The sequence below is a fragment of the Elephantulus edwardii genome, unplaced genomic scaffold (genome assembly GCF_000299155.1).
Source record: "Elephantulus edwardii isolate Elephantulus edwardi_28Jun2011 unplaced genomic scaffold, EleEdw1.0 scaffold00226, whole genome shotgun sequence".
In the NCBI taxonomy this organism is placed as follows: domain Eukaryota; kingdom Metazoa; phylum Chordata; class Mammalia; order Macroscelidea; family Macroscelididae; genus Elephantulus; species Elephantulus edwardii.
In genome coordinates, this window is record NW_006399976.1 from 1,504,265 (window position 1) to 1,517,333 (window position 13,069).

General features: G+C 45.3%; 1 protein-coding gene across 1 annotated transcript in view; it reads right to left on the minus strand.

The window, feature by feature from the left end:
- Positions 1-12,060, minus strand: part of TMEM38A (transmembrane protein 38A) — a 46,345-nt gene extending 34,285 nt beyond the window's left edge. Inside the window, exon 1 of the mRNA XM_006898275.1 lies at positions 11,936-12,060. Coding sequence (XP_006898337.1) covers positions 11,936-12,059 — 124 coding nt within the window. The 5' untranslated portion in view covers position 12,060. The remainder of the gene's footprint in view (positions 1-11,935) is intronic.
- Between the last annotated feature and the right edge of the window lie 1,009 nt (positions 12,061-13,069).

The following is a 13,069-nucleotide window of genomic DNA, read 5'->3' on the forward strand; positions in this document are numbered from 1 at the left end:
AGGTCCTTCCCTTGCACCGATTTGCTCAAGTAAGGAGAGCTTCTCATCTGGCTCACCCCGATCTGATTGCCTGTATTCGAGCCAGCAGTCTATCATCTGACCTGATTTACTGGCGTCTGCAGCCTTGTGTGCCAGCCGCCTAGCACCTGATCTGACCATTTGAGTTCACCAGCCTCTGCAATGACTTGACAGAGGTGCCTCCTCTAGTGTCTGACCCAGGAATCTGGGACTTGCCAACCTCTCCAGCCATGTGAGCCACTCACTTGATGGTTAGTGGGCTCTGTGAGAGGTTGCATCAAATGACAGAACCCAAAGATGGGAGATGATGATTTGACAGTACCTAACAGCAACAAAGTATGGGAAAGTACTGTGGTGAAGAGGATTAGTTGATGATAGAGATGAGAGAGTGGTAGAGCAGCTTGGAAAAGTTGGCTGTATGTGACATCTTTAACCTCTACTTGCATAGGAGCCAGTGTTACGTTGCACTTTATAAAAGAATTTATTCATTTGGTTGGTTTAAGAATGATGTGATTCCCTACAACAACCCAGGCTACCCAGAAGTGGTTTGGGGGTAAAAAGAGGATATCAACAGGAGAATGAGAAAACTCTGTTTTCCCCAGGGGATGAATAATACCCATGGATTACAACAGCTGTTATGTTGCATTTATTGTGGTTGTGTGCTGTTGTCTTCACATCAGAAACAACTCACAGCTGACCTTGACCCTCCAGTGAATTTTCAGGGGCTATAAACCACAATGTTTGATCTTTCTCCTGAGAAGCAGCTGGTGGATTAGAACTGCCTGCCTCTGGGTTGGCAGCATAACTCCTTACCATTAGGCCACCAGGACTCTCATATATTGCAGTTCCTTGAGGCCAAAGCTGTTCATGGGAAGTAGGAATGGGAGATCTAGTACTTGAGAACTGGCAAACTGGATGCATAAGGAAATACAGAGTGATAAGGGAAGGGTAAGAAATATAATTCCTTGGTTGCTGTTATCAGCAACTGCTACAAAAGTATGTTGTTATTGTTGTTATGTACCATTGTGTTGTATTATATCTCTGAAGCCTGCTCTGTCCTGAGCCAGTCTCACTGACTCTGACACACCTACTGCCATTGCCTGAGCCACCACTGTATCAATCCATCTCATCCTGGGTCTTCCTCTTCTGCACTGTCCCTCCACCCTTCTGAGCACGATGTCCTGCTCCAAAGACCAGTCCCTCCTAACCATGTGTCCAAAGTATGTGAGATAGAGCTTCAAAATCCTTGCCTCCAAGGAGAAACTTGGTTTCACTCTCTCCAAGACAGACCTATTTGTTTACTTGTTGGTTCATGGTACGTTCAAGACTCTTCTCCAGCACCACAACTCAAAGGCATCAATTCTTCTTTTATCATCCTTAGTCATCCAGCTCTCTGATGGATAGCAAGTAATTGCAAAAACCAATGACTGGATCAGTCGCACCTTAGTCTCTAGAATGACATCATTGCTTCTCAGCACTCTGGAAAGGTCCCTGGTGGCAGATTTACCTAATGCAATTTGTCTTTCGATTTCCTAACTGTTGGTGCCAAGAGTGTTGATTGTGGAGCTGAGCAAGCTGGAACTGTTCAGAACCTCAATCTCTTCTCTGTTCATCATGGTTCTGCCTATTGGCCCAGTATTGAGAATCTTTGTCTTCTTGATGTTGAGTTTCAGTGACAAAGGTATAGAAAAAGAAATACTGTGGTGAACTGTAGTACTGAACCAGATCCAGTTTGTTGGGAGCTACGACAATTAGTCTCAAGACCCAACCAAGACTCACTAGGAAATGAGAAACCATCCTGGAATAACAGGCAATACCACTATGGCTGCTGGTCACCCAGGAGGAGAATGGGATAAACCAGGAGGTATAATGCAAAGGAGGTGTGTCCACTGTCGTTTGGTATCATCAACCTCCTGAGGAACTGTTACTAAAGTGGATCGTAAGAGTGACTAATTTCGGGGCTGTTCCTATAATCCTGAAAGCTGCAGAATGGAAGGGCAGGTTTGGGATGATGCAGGTTTGGGATGACCCTCAAGTCACTATGAAAGTCACAGGCGAGTATACAGGATCCAGTGACACAGCGAGTTAACCTAGAAGGGCCAGCCTGTCTGGTGGACTGGATAAAATCTGCAGTGAGATTTGTTTACCCTGAGAAGGTGAAGTGTTCTTTTCCCCCTCCAAATACCCAATGGAAAGCTTCAGATGAATCAGCAGCTGAGGTGGAGTTTATCCAAACCATGCTGGGATGGCTTTATGGGGATGAGATGTTCATCCACTGATCATGCCCAGAGCAGGTCATGGAAAATACGGTAACCAAGGGAGCCCCTTCCACAGGAGTTCCTTGCGTAACCTTGCTACTGTGAAACAGAGTAACCATCTAAGATATCTTCTTAGATCCGTTGGTACAGCGTCCCCACATGGGTCTTATGAAAGCAAGAAATTAAGAGTGACTCCTGGAAGAACGAGAAGGGTAGTGGGGACAGAATTTTATTCCCGCAGGATGGAGATTTTCAGATGGTTACTAGGAAATGGGAAGACTAGAATGGTGGCCTAGTGGATAAAAGCTGCACTGCAATCCCAAGGGTTCAAATCCACCAGCTGCTCCACAGAGAAGGCGGGGCAGTCTTCTTCCATGTGACTGACTAAAAAAACCCATGGGAGGGTCAGCTTTACATATTCTCTCCTTCCACACGGGAGGGCTCTGCCGCAAACCCGCTCCACCAGATCCTCAGTCAAGCCAAGAAGCACCCAAGCTTGATACCTCTCCTAATGTTCATTGGAGCTGGAGGTATTGGAGGAGCATTGTATGTCATGAGTCTGGCTTTATTTAATCCAGATGTCTCTTGGGACGAAAATATTAACCCAGCATCATGGAATAAACCAGGTCCCAAAGATCCATACATGTTCAGTGAATGTGGATTACAGCAAACTGAAGAAAGAAGGCCCTGACTTCTAAATGAAATTATTTTTTTAAAAAGCTGCTTAGAATGAAGGTCTTCCAGAAGCCATCCGCACAATTTGTCACTTAACAAAGATATGTTTCTTCCCTAAATGCACAAAATCACATCAGTGTATCATGTTGGAAGTTACACTGAATAATAAATAATGTAAAATTTGAAAAAAAATAAAACCAAACAAACGCAAACAACCCACTGGAGGGTCAGATCCAACTCGATGGTACACAACTCAACACAATGCCGTGGATATTGCTGAAGATGAGACAGAGGTTCTAAGTAAACACTAGGGGAGGCCAATCACTGCTAATCAGCCATCTGTGCAAACTCTTGCTGGTCCCCCAATGTTAAAGAAGCTTAAACAAACTAAACCAAATTTGCTGCCTTTGAATTGATTACTACTCCTGGTGACCCTGCAGAACAGAGTAATTACTCTACCAGATTTTTAAGTCTTTATAGGAACAGGATGTCTTATCTTTCTCCCATGGAGCATCTGGTGGATTCAAACCACTGACCTCTTAGTTAGCAGCCCAATACTTAATCACTGCACTATTGTTGTTTTGTGCCATTGAGTTAGAACGGACTCATAGCCTACCCTCCAGCAGGCTATCAAGTGGCTATAAATCACACAGGGAGAATACGGCCCATCTTAGTCCCTCAGAGTAGCTGGTGTGTTTGAACTACCTGCCTTGTTGGCAGCACAACTCCTTACCAATTAGGCTACCAGAACTCCATAGTTCAGTTAGTCGACCAATAAAAGGACTGGTTAGGGGGCCAAGGTCATCTGATCCAACCACCAATAGGAGACCTGAGACCACATGCATATGAGGGGTTAAAATGTCCCAGGCTTGGGGAAGGGACTTTCTTGGAACTCCTGGACACAGGAGTTCAGTATATTCTCATTCCAAAACCTGCTAATCAAATCCTTAAGGGGCTTACAGTTAGTCTGGGGAGAAAAAGGAACAGAATGGTTGGTGGAACTAAGGTGAAAGTCTGGATGAGAACTGGAAGATTGAGACAGCCCTTTATACAGTGAGGAGCCCTGGCAGCACAGTGCACAGCAGGCAGTGCTTCTAGCCAAGAGATCACGAGCTGCTCCGTGGGAGGAAGAGGGGCAGCCTCCCCGTTAATACAGTCTTAAAACCTGTGCTCGCTTTGGCAGCACATATACTAATACAGTCTTAAAACCTGTGCTCGCTTTGGCAGCACATACACTAATACAGTCTTAAAACTCAGAGGCCTATTAAGAGTTAGAACTGTTTATCGCGGCTTTGTTCACAATAGCAAAGAGTTGGAAACAACCTAAGTGCCCATCAACAAACGAATGGATAGAGAAGCTCTGGTATATTCACACAATGGAATACTATGCTACACTGAAAATCAAAGAACTTATGAAATATTATACAAAATGGGTGACCCTAGAGGACATTATGCTGAGTGAAATATCTCAGTCACAAAAGGACAAATACTGCATAAAGTCACTGTTGTAAAATGAGACTGACATCGGAGTTGGGGGGAGACTGAGAAAAATGGGATAAATTATGTATACCGCATTGAAACCGATGAGAGAGAGAACTGTTTAAAAGGTATATTATTAGGTATTATTGTCATGACAGGAGTCCAGAATGAAGGCTGCATAGTGGAGTGGACTTGGGGGGTGGGATTGTATAACATCGAAAGAATTTTTCTTTTCAAAGAGAAGAATGAATTGGAAGGGAGGAGTGGGCAGGGAGATAAGTGCAACAATGAATGAATGGAAATCCAAAATCTCTGTAAATTTTCATTAAAATGAATAATAATAAGTTAATCTAAATTTTTTTAAAAAGAAGATAGACCAGCCATGAAAAAAAGGGAACTGTAAGCCATCCAAAACAATAAAATATAATTTTAAAAAGAAAAAAAAAGAGAACTGGACTCCATGCCAGTGGGTTGTGTGAAGTGATTCTATCTCTCTTACCTGAATGTATTGTCAAATATGAATATTACGTCTAATTGGCGAACATTCTCTCTGCTTGATGTAAATCTGAAGGTGGTTAAGTGGGCTCTTAAAAGCTGTACTACAAAAAAAAAAAAAAAGCTGTACTACAATCCTGAAAGTATGTGGTTCAAATCCACCAGCTGCTCTGCAGAAGAATAGGCAATCTCCTCCCATACGATTACTGACTCTGAAAACCTGTGAGCAGGTCAGCTATGGGTCGGTTCCACTCTATGGTACACAACAACAACAACATTTGCACATAATGAAATCCTTCTGGGGTGTTGACTCACATCTAGGATTTAGCCTACATTCCTGCATCTTTGTTTTTAGCTATCATTGTGATATGTTCAGCAGAGAAAGATAAAACCAGGTCACTTCAATTCCCAGAGTCTCTGTGTTCAAAATTAAAAACTCTATTGTTGTTGTTGTTAGGTGATGTCAAATCGTAGGTGACTCATAGCGACCCTATGAATGAAAATCCTCAAACACTTGCATGACTTTCAGCCTTTCTCCAGGTTCATAGGTTTTCTGGAGGCAAGCTATTTACGGAAGTGGATGCCACTCCTGCTTCCAAGCTTGTTTCAATCAGGAAGCGCCACCAAACACTGTCCACCATGGGTAACCATTATCACATTTGACACATCAGTGTCACAGTGTTCAGTTTCACAGCAACCACAAGTTACCTCTATACAGCAAGTGGGCACACCAGGGCTATACAACCTAAAAGAATGTTTGACCAAAAACAATTAAAAACGGGCCTGAGGGCTGCGGATTAGAGTCACCCACTTTGGATTGGTAGCGTCACTTTTGGTCCACTAGGCCAACTGGTCTCTCTCTATGCTATTAAGTTCCATCAAGTCATAGGCGACTCATAGTGGACTCTATGAACAAAAGTCCTTGACAGTTGCGTGACTTTCATCCTTTCTCCAGGTTCATAGGGTTTCTGGAGGCAAGCTATTTACAGAAGTGGATGCCACTTACCATACAGAGGCAACTCGTGGTTGCTGTGAAGCTGAACACTGTGACACTGATGTGTCAAATGCAATAATGGTTACCCATGGTGCACGGTGTTGGGTGGAGCTCCCCAATACTATACATAGATGAACCTTATATTGGACCAATGATGTTGATGACACCAGGTTCTTACGTACACACATATACGTGTATTTGCATAGTTCTATCCAATCACAATGGCTATGACTAAAAGGACCATACTAAGCAATTCATTACACCACAGGTCACCCCCTGGCTCCTTTATCCATTGACCTTTTTATAAAGGTTTATCTGCCCCCTCCTAATTCTTTTATCAATCCAAATCATTAATAATCTGTATTTATTTTTAATACAGATATTAAAACTATCTTTGCATACCTGATGACAGATATGAAGGCCAATGCAATTAAAGAATTAGAACAAGAGATACTGTACCAGTAAAGGTTACTAAGTTATATTTCATCAGACCAAGGAACATACTTCAGAGTTCAATGTCATTGTTGGTGGTGGTGGTGTCATCAAGTCACGCACAAATCACAGGGACCTTATGAACAACAGATCCTACTGTGGTCCTAGCCTCTGCCATCTTCACTATCTCTAGCACGCACAAGCCCATTGCTGCAGTCACTGTGTGAACTCACCTAGTTGAGGGTCACACCCCCAGAGAGGGCAACAAGGAGTCAGTGAGCATTCTATTAAATGGACATACTATGCTGCCACCCTCAGAGTAATGGATTGATAAGAGAATTGGAATGGGGAATTGAAACGTCTGTTGCTGAAAAAAATGGAGATAATGGCATAATGAGCCAGCTTACACACCTCCAGGAATTCGTGCTCACATTCAACATGAGGGGCAAAGGGAGGGTCCCCATGGGATAGATTCCTGTATTTCTCTGGGGATCTGGGAAACAAGGAGTGGAGAGTGACCCTGTTGCTATTATACAGTTCCTTTTTATATCACTTAAAATCGTTTTCCTGCAGGGATGAATGTCTGGGCACTGGAAATAGGGATAATCTCTAAGCAAGATATTAAAGGATTATGAGGGTCATTTCAGAGTAATTATACCCCTGAAACTGTACACCAGCATTCCCAATGGCTTAGTGGGATGGACTGCACCTTTCTGTCCATCTGGTAAAACTGGGGTTGACACTGAATACCTCTGTGGTGCTTAGTAGTCAAGATAGCCTCCAGGTTATTCCTACGTGGCCCTACTTAACGTCAAGGAAAAGGAACTGAGTGGGAAGCGCTTGTTTTGCTGCCATCGACGGAGACCAGCAAAGCAGCTGAACCCAAGGTCTTTTCTCAAAGTAGAAAAGTTAGGGTAAAAATAAATAACAAATGGAAGGAAGAAGAAATCTTTGGAGGTTAAGGATTGAATAAACAGTGATGCAGCAGAGAGAGTAGCTAGATTTATGGTGATACCTCTGAGAGACTCAGAGCAAGAGAATCCTCTCAGCAAAACTTTATTAGAAGCCAGAGAGGGTGAACCCAGAATATCTACTAGAGAAACAAACCATATCAGAGATAGATGCCTGCAATCAACCTGAATGGCTGAGACCTGAGCAAACTCACCCTCTGGCTACTGGTTCAACTAAAGAACTGATCTGTTGTTGTTGTAAGTGCCGTTGAGTCTCCTGCGACGCATAGTGACCCTATGTACAACAGTCCTAAACCCTGCTCTATATTGTGTCAATCTTACTGTCTCTGACACACCTATCCCCATTACCCTCATCACTGAATCAGTCCACCTCATCCAGAATCTTCCTCTCCTGTGCTATTCCTCCAACCCTCCCAAGCATGACATCCCTCTCTAAGGACTGGTCCCTTCTTGCAACATGCCCAAAGGATGTCAGATGAAGCTTCAGCATCCTTGCCTCCAAGGAGCAATCTGGTCTCTTCTTCTCTAGAATGAACCTGTTTGTTCTCCTAGTTATTGATTTGAACTGGTAAAATAATTGAGAGGGGGGAAGATAAACCTTCAAATATTAAAAAGTTCAATGGCTAGAGAAGTCAGGGGTGGCTTGTAGTGTGTAGTGAATTTCTTAATATGGTCCTTTTAGTTAGTCATAATGATTCATACTCAATGACTGTGTAGAAATATGCAAATACACACATATAATTTACATATATATGTATATATATATTTTTTTCATGTACATGACTATGTACAACCAAATTGCTCTTGTCATGGATTGAATTGTGTCCCCAAAATATATGTATTTAATAACATAACATTGAAACTATTTAACAACTCCCAATGATCTAATAAACCAAATAGTTATAAAAGGACTAAAGGTAGAAAGTGACACCCCTTAATCGAATAACAGCCTTGATTCTATGTAAGGGGGATTCTAGGCGGTTGCCTGTGAAATCTTCCTTCTCACTGGAGATAAAAGGGGAGGAAAGCCAGCTGAGAAGTAGGACCTCAATACTCCCAAGAAAGAACTGCCAGGAGTGGAGTGTGTCCTGTTGGACTCAGGACAGTGGGCTGAGAAACTTCCTGGTACAGAGGAAGGCAAAACCCAACTCCAAGGAATGGCAGGTCTATAGATGCTGAAGGGAATAAAGACATTCCTCCAGAATCAATACAGAGAACTAGTTCTTTCACTAGAACTGGCACCCTGAACTTAGACTTCTTAACACTTAGAATGTGTTAAAGCCATCCACTTGTGCTATCTCTGCTATTTTGTAGGTTTATTATTTTATTTTATTATTTGGCAGGTTTTCAGAAGTAGTTAATAGCATGGGAGGAGAATGTCCATCATTTTCCAGTGGAGAAGCTGGTGGACTCGAACTGTGTGCCTTTGGCATTGCAGCGCAGCTTCTTGCCACTAGGCCACCAGGGTATCACCAAATATTAGGACCTCCCCATAGAGAAGAGATGGCAAGACTTTGAGACTTGACTTCAAAATGGTGAGACTTTGAGGCTTGACTTTATCTCACATACTTGGACACATCATGAGGAGAAACCAGTCCCTAGAAAAGGACATTATGCTTGGAAAAAGTAGATGATCAGAAAAAAAAAAGGAACCCCCGCAACAGGATGGATTGGCACAGTGGCTGCATCAGTGAGCTCCAACACAGCAATGATTGTGGTGTTGGAGGACTAGGTGGTGTTTTGTTCTGTTGTCACTTGATATGAATCAGAACTGACTTGAAGGCACTTAACATGCAAAGAAGAGAAAAAGATGAGCAATCTCCTCCCATGTGATTAACTATCTCTGAAAACCCCCTGGAGGGTCAGCTATGGATTAGATAGAACATAACAACATGCAAAGAAGGAACTTGTGGCCCAAGGAAATTGGACAGCTCCTTGATTATGCAAATAAGATGGATGGAACCTGGGATGGTTACAGTTATGTGTCAAGTTGGCTAGATCATAATTTTCAGTGGTTTGACAATTATATAAAGAATGCAAATGTCCTCTAATTTGTGATCTCATGTGATTGTCCTTCATTTTGCAATGTGTTCTAAATCCTAGCTTTATGTCTATGGTTATGATCTTATTATGATCTTTATTAAAGCAGAATCAGGGTGAGATATATCTTGAGTCACTCCCTTATTAGAGGATCTGACTCAAGTAATCTCAAGTTATTGTTACCCCTGTCACCACCCTTACTCCCCTTTTCCCAGGTAACAATCTTGCAGTACCACCTTGTTCAAATAAGGGGAGTTTCCTCGAGGTTATGGTGTGTATCCAATACCTATGTTTACTCTGGGCAAAGTTCTTGCTCTGGATCTTGCCTCTGGCTGATATCTGACTTATTGTATTTGAGTCTATTGTCTGAGCTGATTTGCCAGTTTCTGGAGCCTTGTAAACCAGCATCCTATCCCTGATTTGGATTTATCAGCCCCTGTAACCACTTGAGTCATCAGGAAAAGCCTCCAGTTCAATGCCTGACCCATAGATTTAGGGTTTGCCAGCCATCACAACAGTGAGAGGTTGCATCAAAATATGGAACCCAAAGTGAAGAGGGAGAGAGTTTCTATTTTTTGATCTCTCACAGTTATGGAAGATGGCAAATTTCAAATCTGTGAACGAAGCATTGGGCTGGAGGTTTCTTCTGACCCATGGTGGCCAAGGCTGATGAACTCCAAAGTATTAAGGCGCAATGATGTCAATTTAAAGACGAAGGTATGCCTGATCCAGGCCATGGCCTTTTTAATCATTTGCTATGCATCTGAGAGGTAGACAATGAATAAGGATGATAGAAGATGAATCAATGCCTGTGAGCTGTGGTGTTGGAGAAGAGTACTGAATATCCTATGAACTGCCAAAGGAACAAACAGATAAGTATGGAGAAAGTGCAGCTGGATTGCTTCTTAGAGGCAAGGATGGTGAAACTTCATTTCACATACTTCAGCCATGGCTATTCCAAATAGGAAATCATACTTGGAAAGGTAAAGGGTCAGTGAAAAAGGGGAAGACCTTCCAGGTGGATTGACACAGTGACTGCAGCAAAGGGCTCAAGTGTTTCAGAGATGATGAGGAAGGCACAGGACAGGACAAGATTCAGATCTGTTGTTAGGAGGGTCACTATGAAATCATATTCAGCACCAAACAACAGCAACAACATATATCTGTAGAAACCATGGTGTGCAGAGTTGGTAATGTATTACAGTGCTAACATAAAGGTCAGAATTTTTAATCCATCAGAGCATTGCTGTAAATCAGAAGTAAGTGGATATCAATGAGTGGGTATATCGATAGCTACATGGATACCATATGTAATTGTCTTTTTTCTCTTTGTGTTTTTCAGTTTTGGTTTATGTGGAGTATTTTTTCTTTAAAGCAAGCACTAGTATCTATTTTTATCATCTCGGAGGAAAAAGAAAGCTATACAGAGGGGGGAAATCCATTGGAGTGATTCTCATGTAAGAGGGAGAAAAGATTCCAAAGTTGGGCAGTGATTGGTGCCTTTTTCTAAGGTTAAATGTTACTATTCATTCAGTTCCTTGGTGTGCTGGAATAATTAACATGCCGAAGAGAAATATTTGCTCCTGGGAACCTTGTATAAAAATAGAACGCCATCTAAGGAGGCCATTAATCCTCATTTTTTAAATATTTATAAAAATTCAGAAGCAGGGTTTCCCCTCCTGAGAGTGTCAAGCAGAGGTGTGGGAAGGGTGGAGGAGCTTGACCCCAAGTCACCCTACTCTGGGGCCAGTTCTGCTCTGTAAGTGGACAGGGTCGCCAGGGCTGGAAGAATTCGCCCTGGGAAGCGGCTAAGCGAGGAGAAAGGAGGGCACCCACGGCGGGGTGGGTAATCGGTGTCACTTTCGCCCAGCTGGAGCCTAGCCCCCAACACGGCCAGACCATATATAGACAACCAGCTGTCGATCCCGCTCAACGCGCCAAGGACACGGAGCGAGGTCACGACTGGGGGCGGCCAGGATATCTACTTTGGCCCCCATCTAGGACCCCCGTCCAACTCTCGCCTTGACCTGTGGCTCCAGCTCATATGCCTGCACGACAATCCTTCTGCCCCCCACTCCCAAGCTCCCAGCACCTGTTTTCTGCTTCATAACCATCTGGTCCCACTCCTCCCTCCGGACGGCACCTGCGTCCCCCTCCCCCAAGCTCTCCAGCACGAGGGCGCAGGGGCTGCTTCTTCTCCAGTTCCCCTAAGTTTCCACACTCTAACCTGCGTCCGAGGGGGTAATCCCGCAACCGCTGAACCACCTACTCCCCCGAACCAGTCCCAGGGTCTTCCCAAATCCATCCGCCCCTGAATAACTGAGCTGACATTTTCATCCCCTTCCCCCGCCACCCCCAGGTTTCCTCCACCTCATCCATCTGGGTTTACCTCTTGCCCTCCCCCAGGCTCCTCCACTACCCCTAGCCCACGCCGAAGGGGGAGCACCTCATGATGTCAGCACCGCCTCCTTCCCCAAACCCGTCACTAAGTCTGCACCCCTTAGACCCCCAGCTGTCCCGCACCCTTTGCCCCCCCCTTGTCAACTCCCTCTGCGTCCCCAAATCCAGCTCACCTGGCTCATACTTGAGGTAGATGAGCGAGACGATGAAGTAGCTGAGGTCAAAGACTGGGAAGAGCGGCACCCGCGAGAAGCTGAGCGCCAGCTCGCCCAGGCTCAGTGCTGACAGCAGATCCATGGCACCCACCCGCCCGCCCTCGGGGTCCAACCCCAGCCCCCGGCCCCGTCGTGCCTCCTGCGGCAGCAACTGCGCCCCCGCGCAGGGCCCGCCCCGCCGCCAGGCACCGCCCAGGCCCGGCCCCCGAGAGGAGGAGCGAAGTCTGGCCTGGACCGCGGCGTCTGCTCCCCCAAGGATCCTGGCTAGGCGGGCTGAGGACCCTGTGCATTGAGTGACTCGGGCCGGGCCTGACGCCCTTGGACGCCCCCGCCGCCTCCAGGCTGGACTGGTCTCCTATGGTCTCGGTTAGCACGCTTGTACCCATGGGACCCGCTCACTGGGGGCCCGATCTCTTTGGGGCTCCATGGGACCCGCTCACTGGGAGCCCGATCTCTTTGGGGCTCCATGGGACCCGCTCACTGGGAGCCCGATCTCTTTGGGGCTCCATGGGACCCGCTCACTGGGGGCCCGATCTCTTTGGGGCTCGCTAAGACAGAAACATGGTCCTCTCTGGACTCCTCTTAGTCTAGACCCCTGATCCCACAGGGTTTATTAGCTCTGGATCCCTTTTAGAGCTTAGTTGGGAAACTCTGCACTTTGTGGAGCTTCACAAGTCAGGATCGCAATCTTCCGAGGGATCTGCTCGATCGAGACCCTCATAGTATATACCCTGTGAGATTCCCTCGGTCAAACATCAATTCCCAATGTGGCTCGCTTCCAAGGGACATTTGCTTCCCGAAGGACTCATTGGTGGGTGCTCCCGTACTCCACAGGACCGGCTCCATGAGGACTCCTACCCATAACAGACCCGCACGATCAGGGACTCCTCCTTTTAGATTCATTTGGGGCCATCTGCTGTGTGGAGCCCACTGTGTCGGGTCCCTCAGTTCCTGTACAGCTCCGCGACGGAGTATACGAGAAACCCAACAATGAGAATCTCAGGCGGGTAAAGCCTTGTTTATTTTCTAATGGTGGGGAAACTCTCACGCATGCGCTGCCACATTTACCCGCAGGCCCAGATGGCTCCGCCC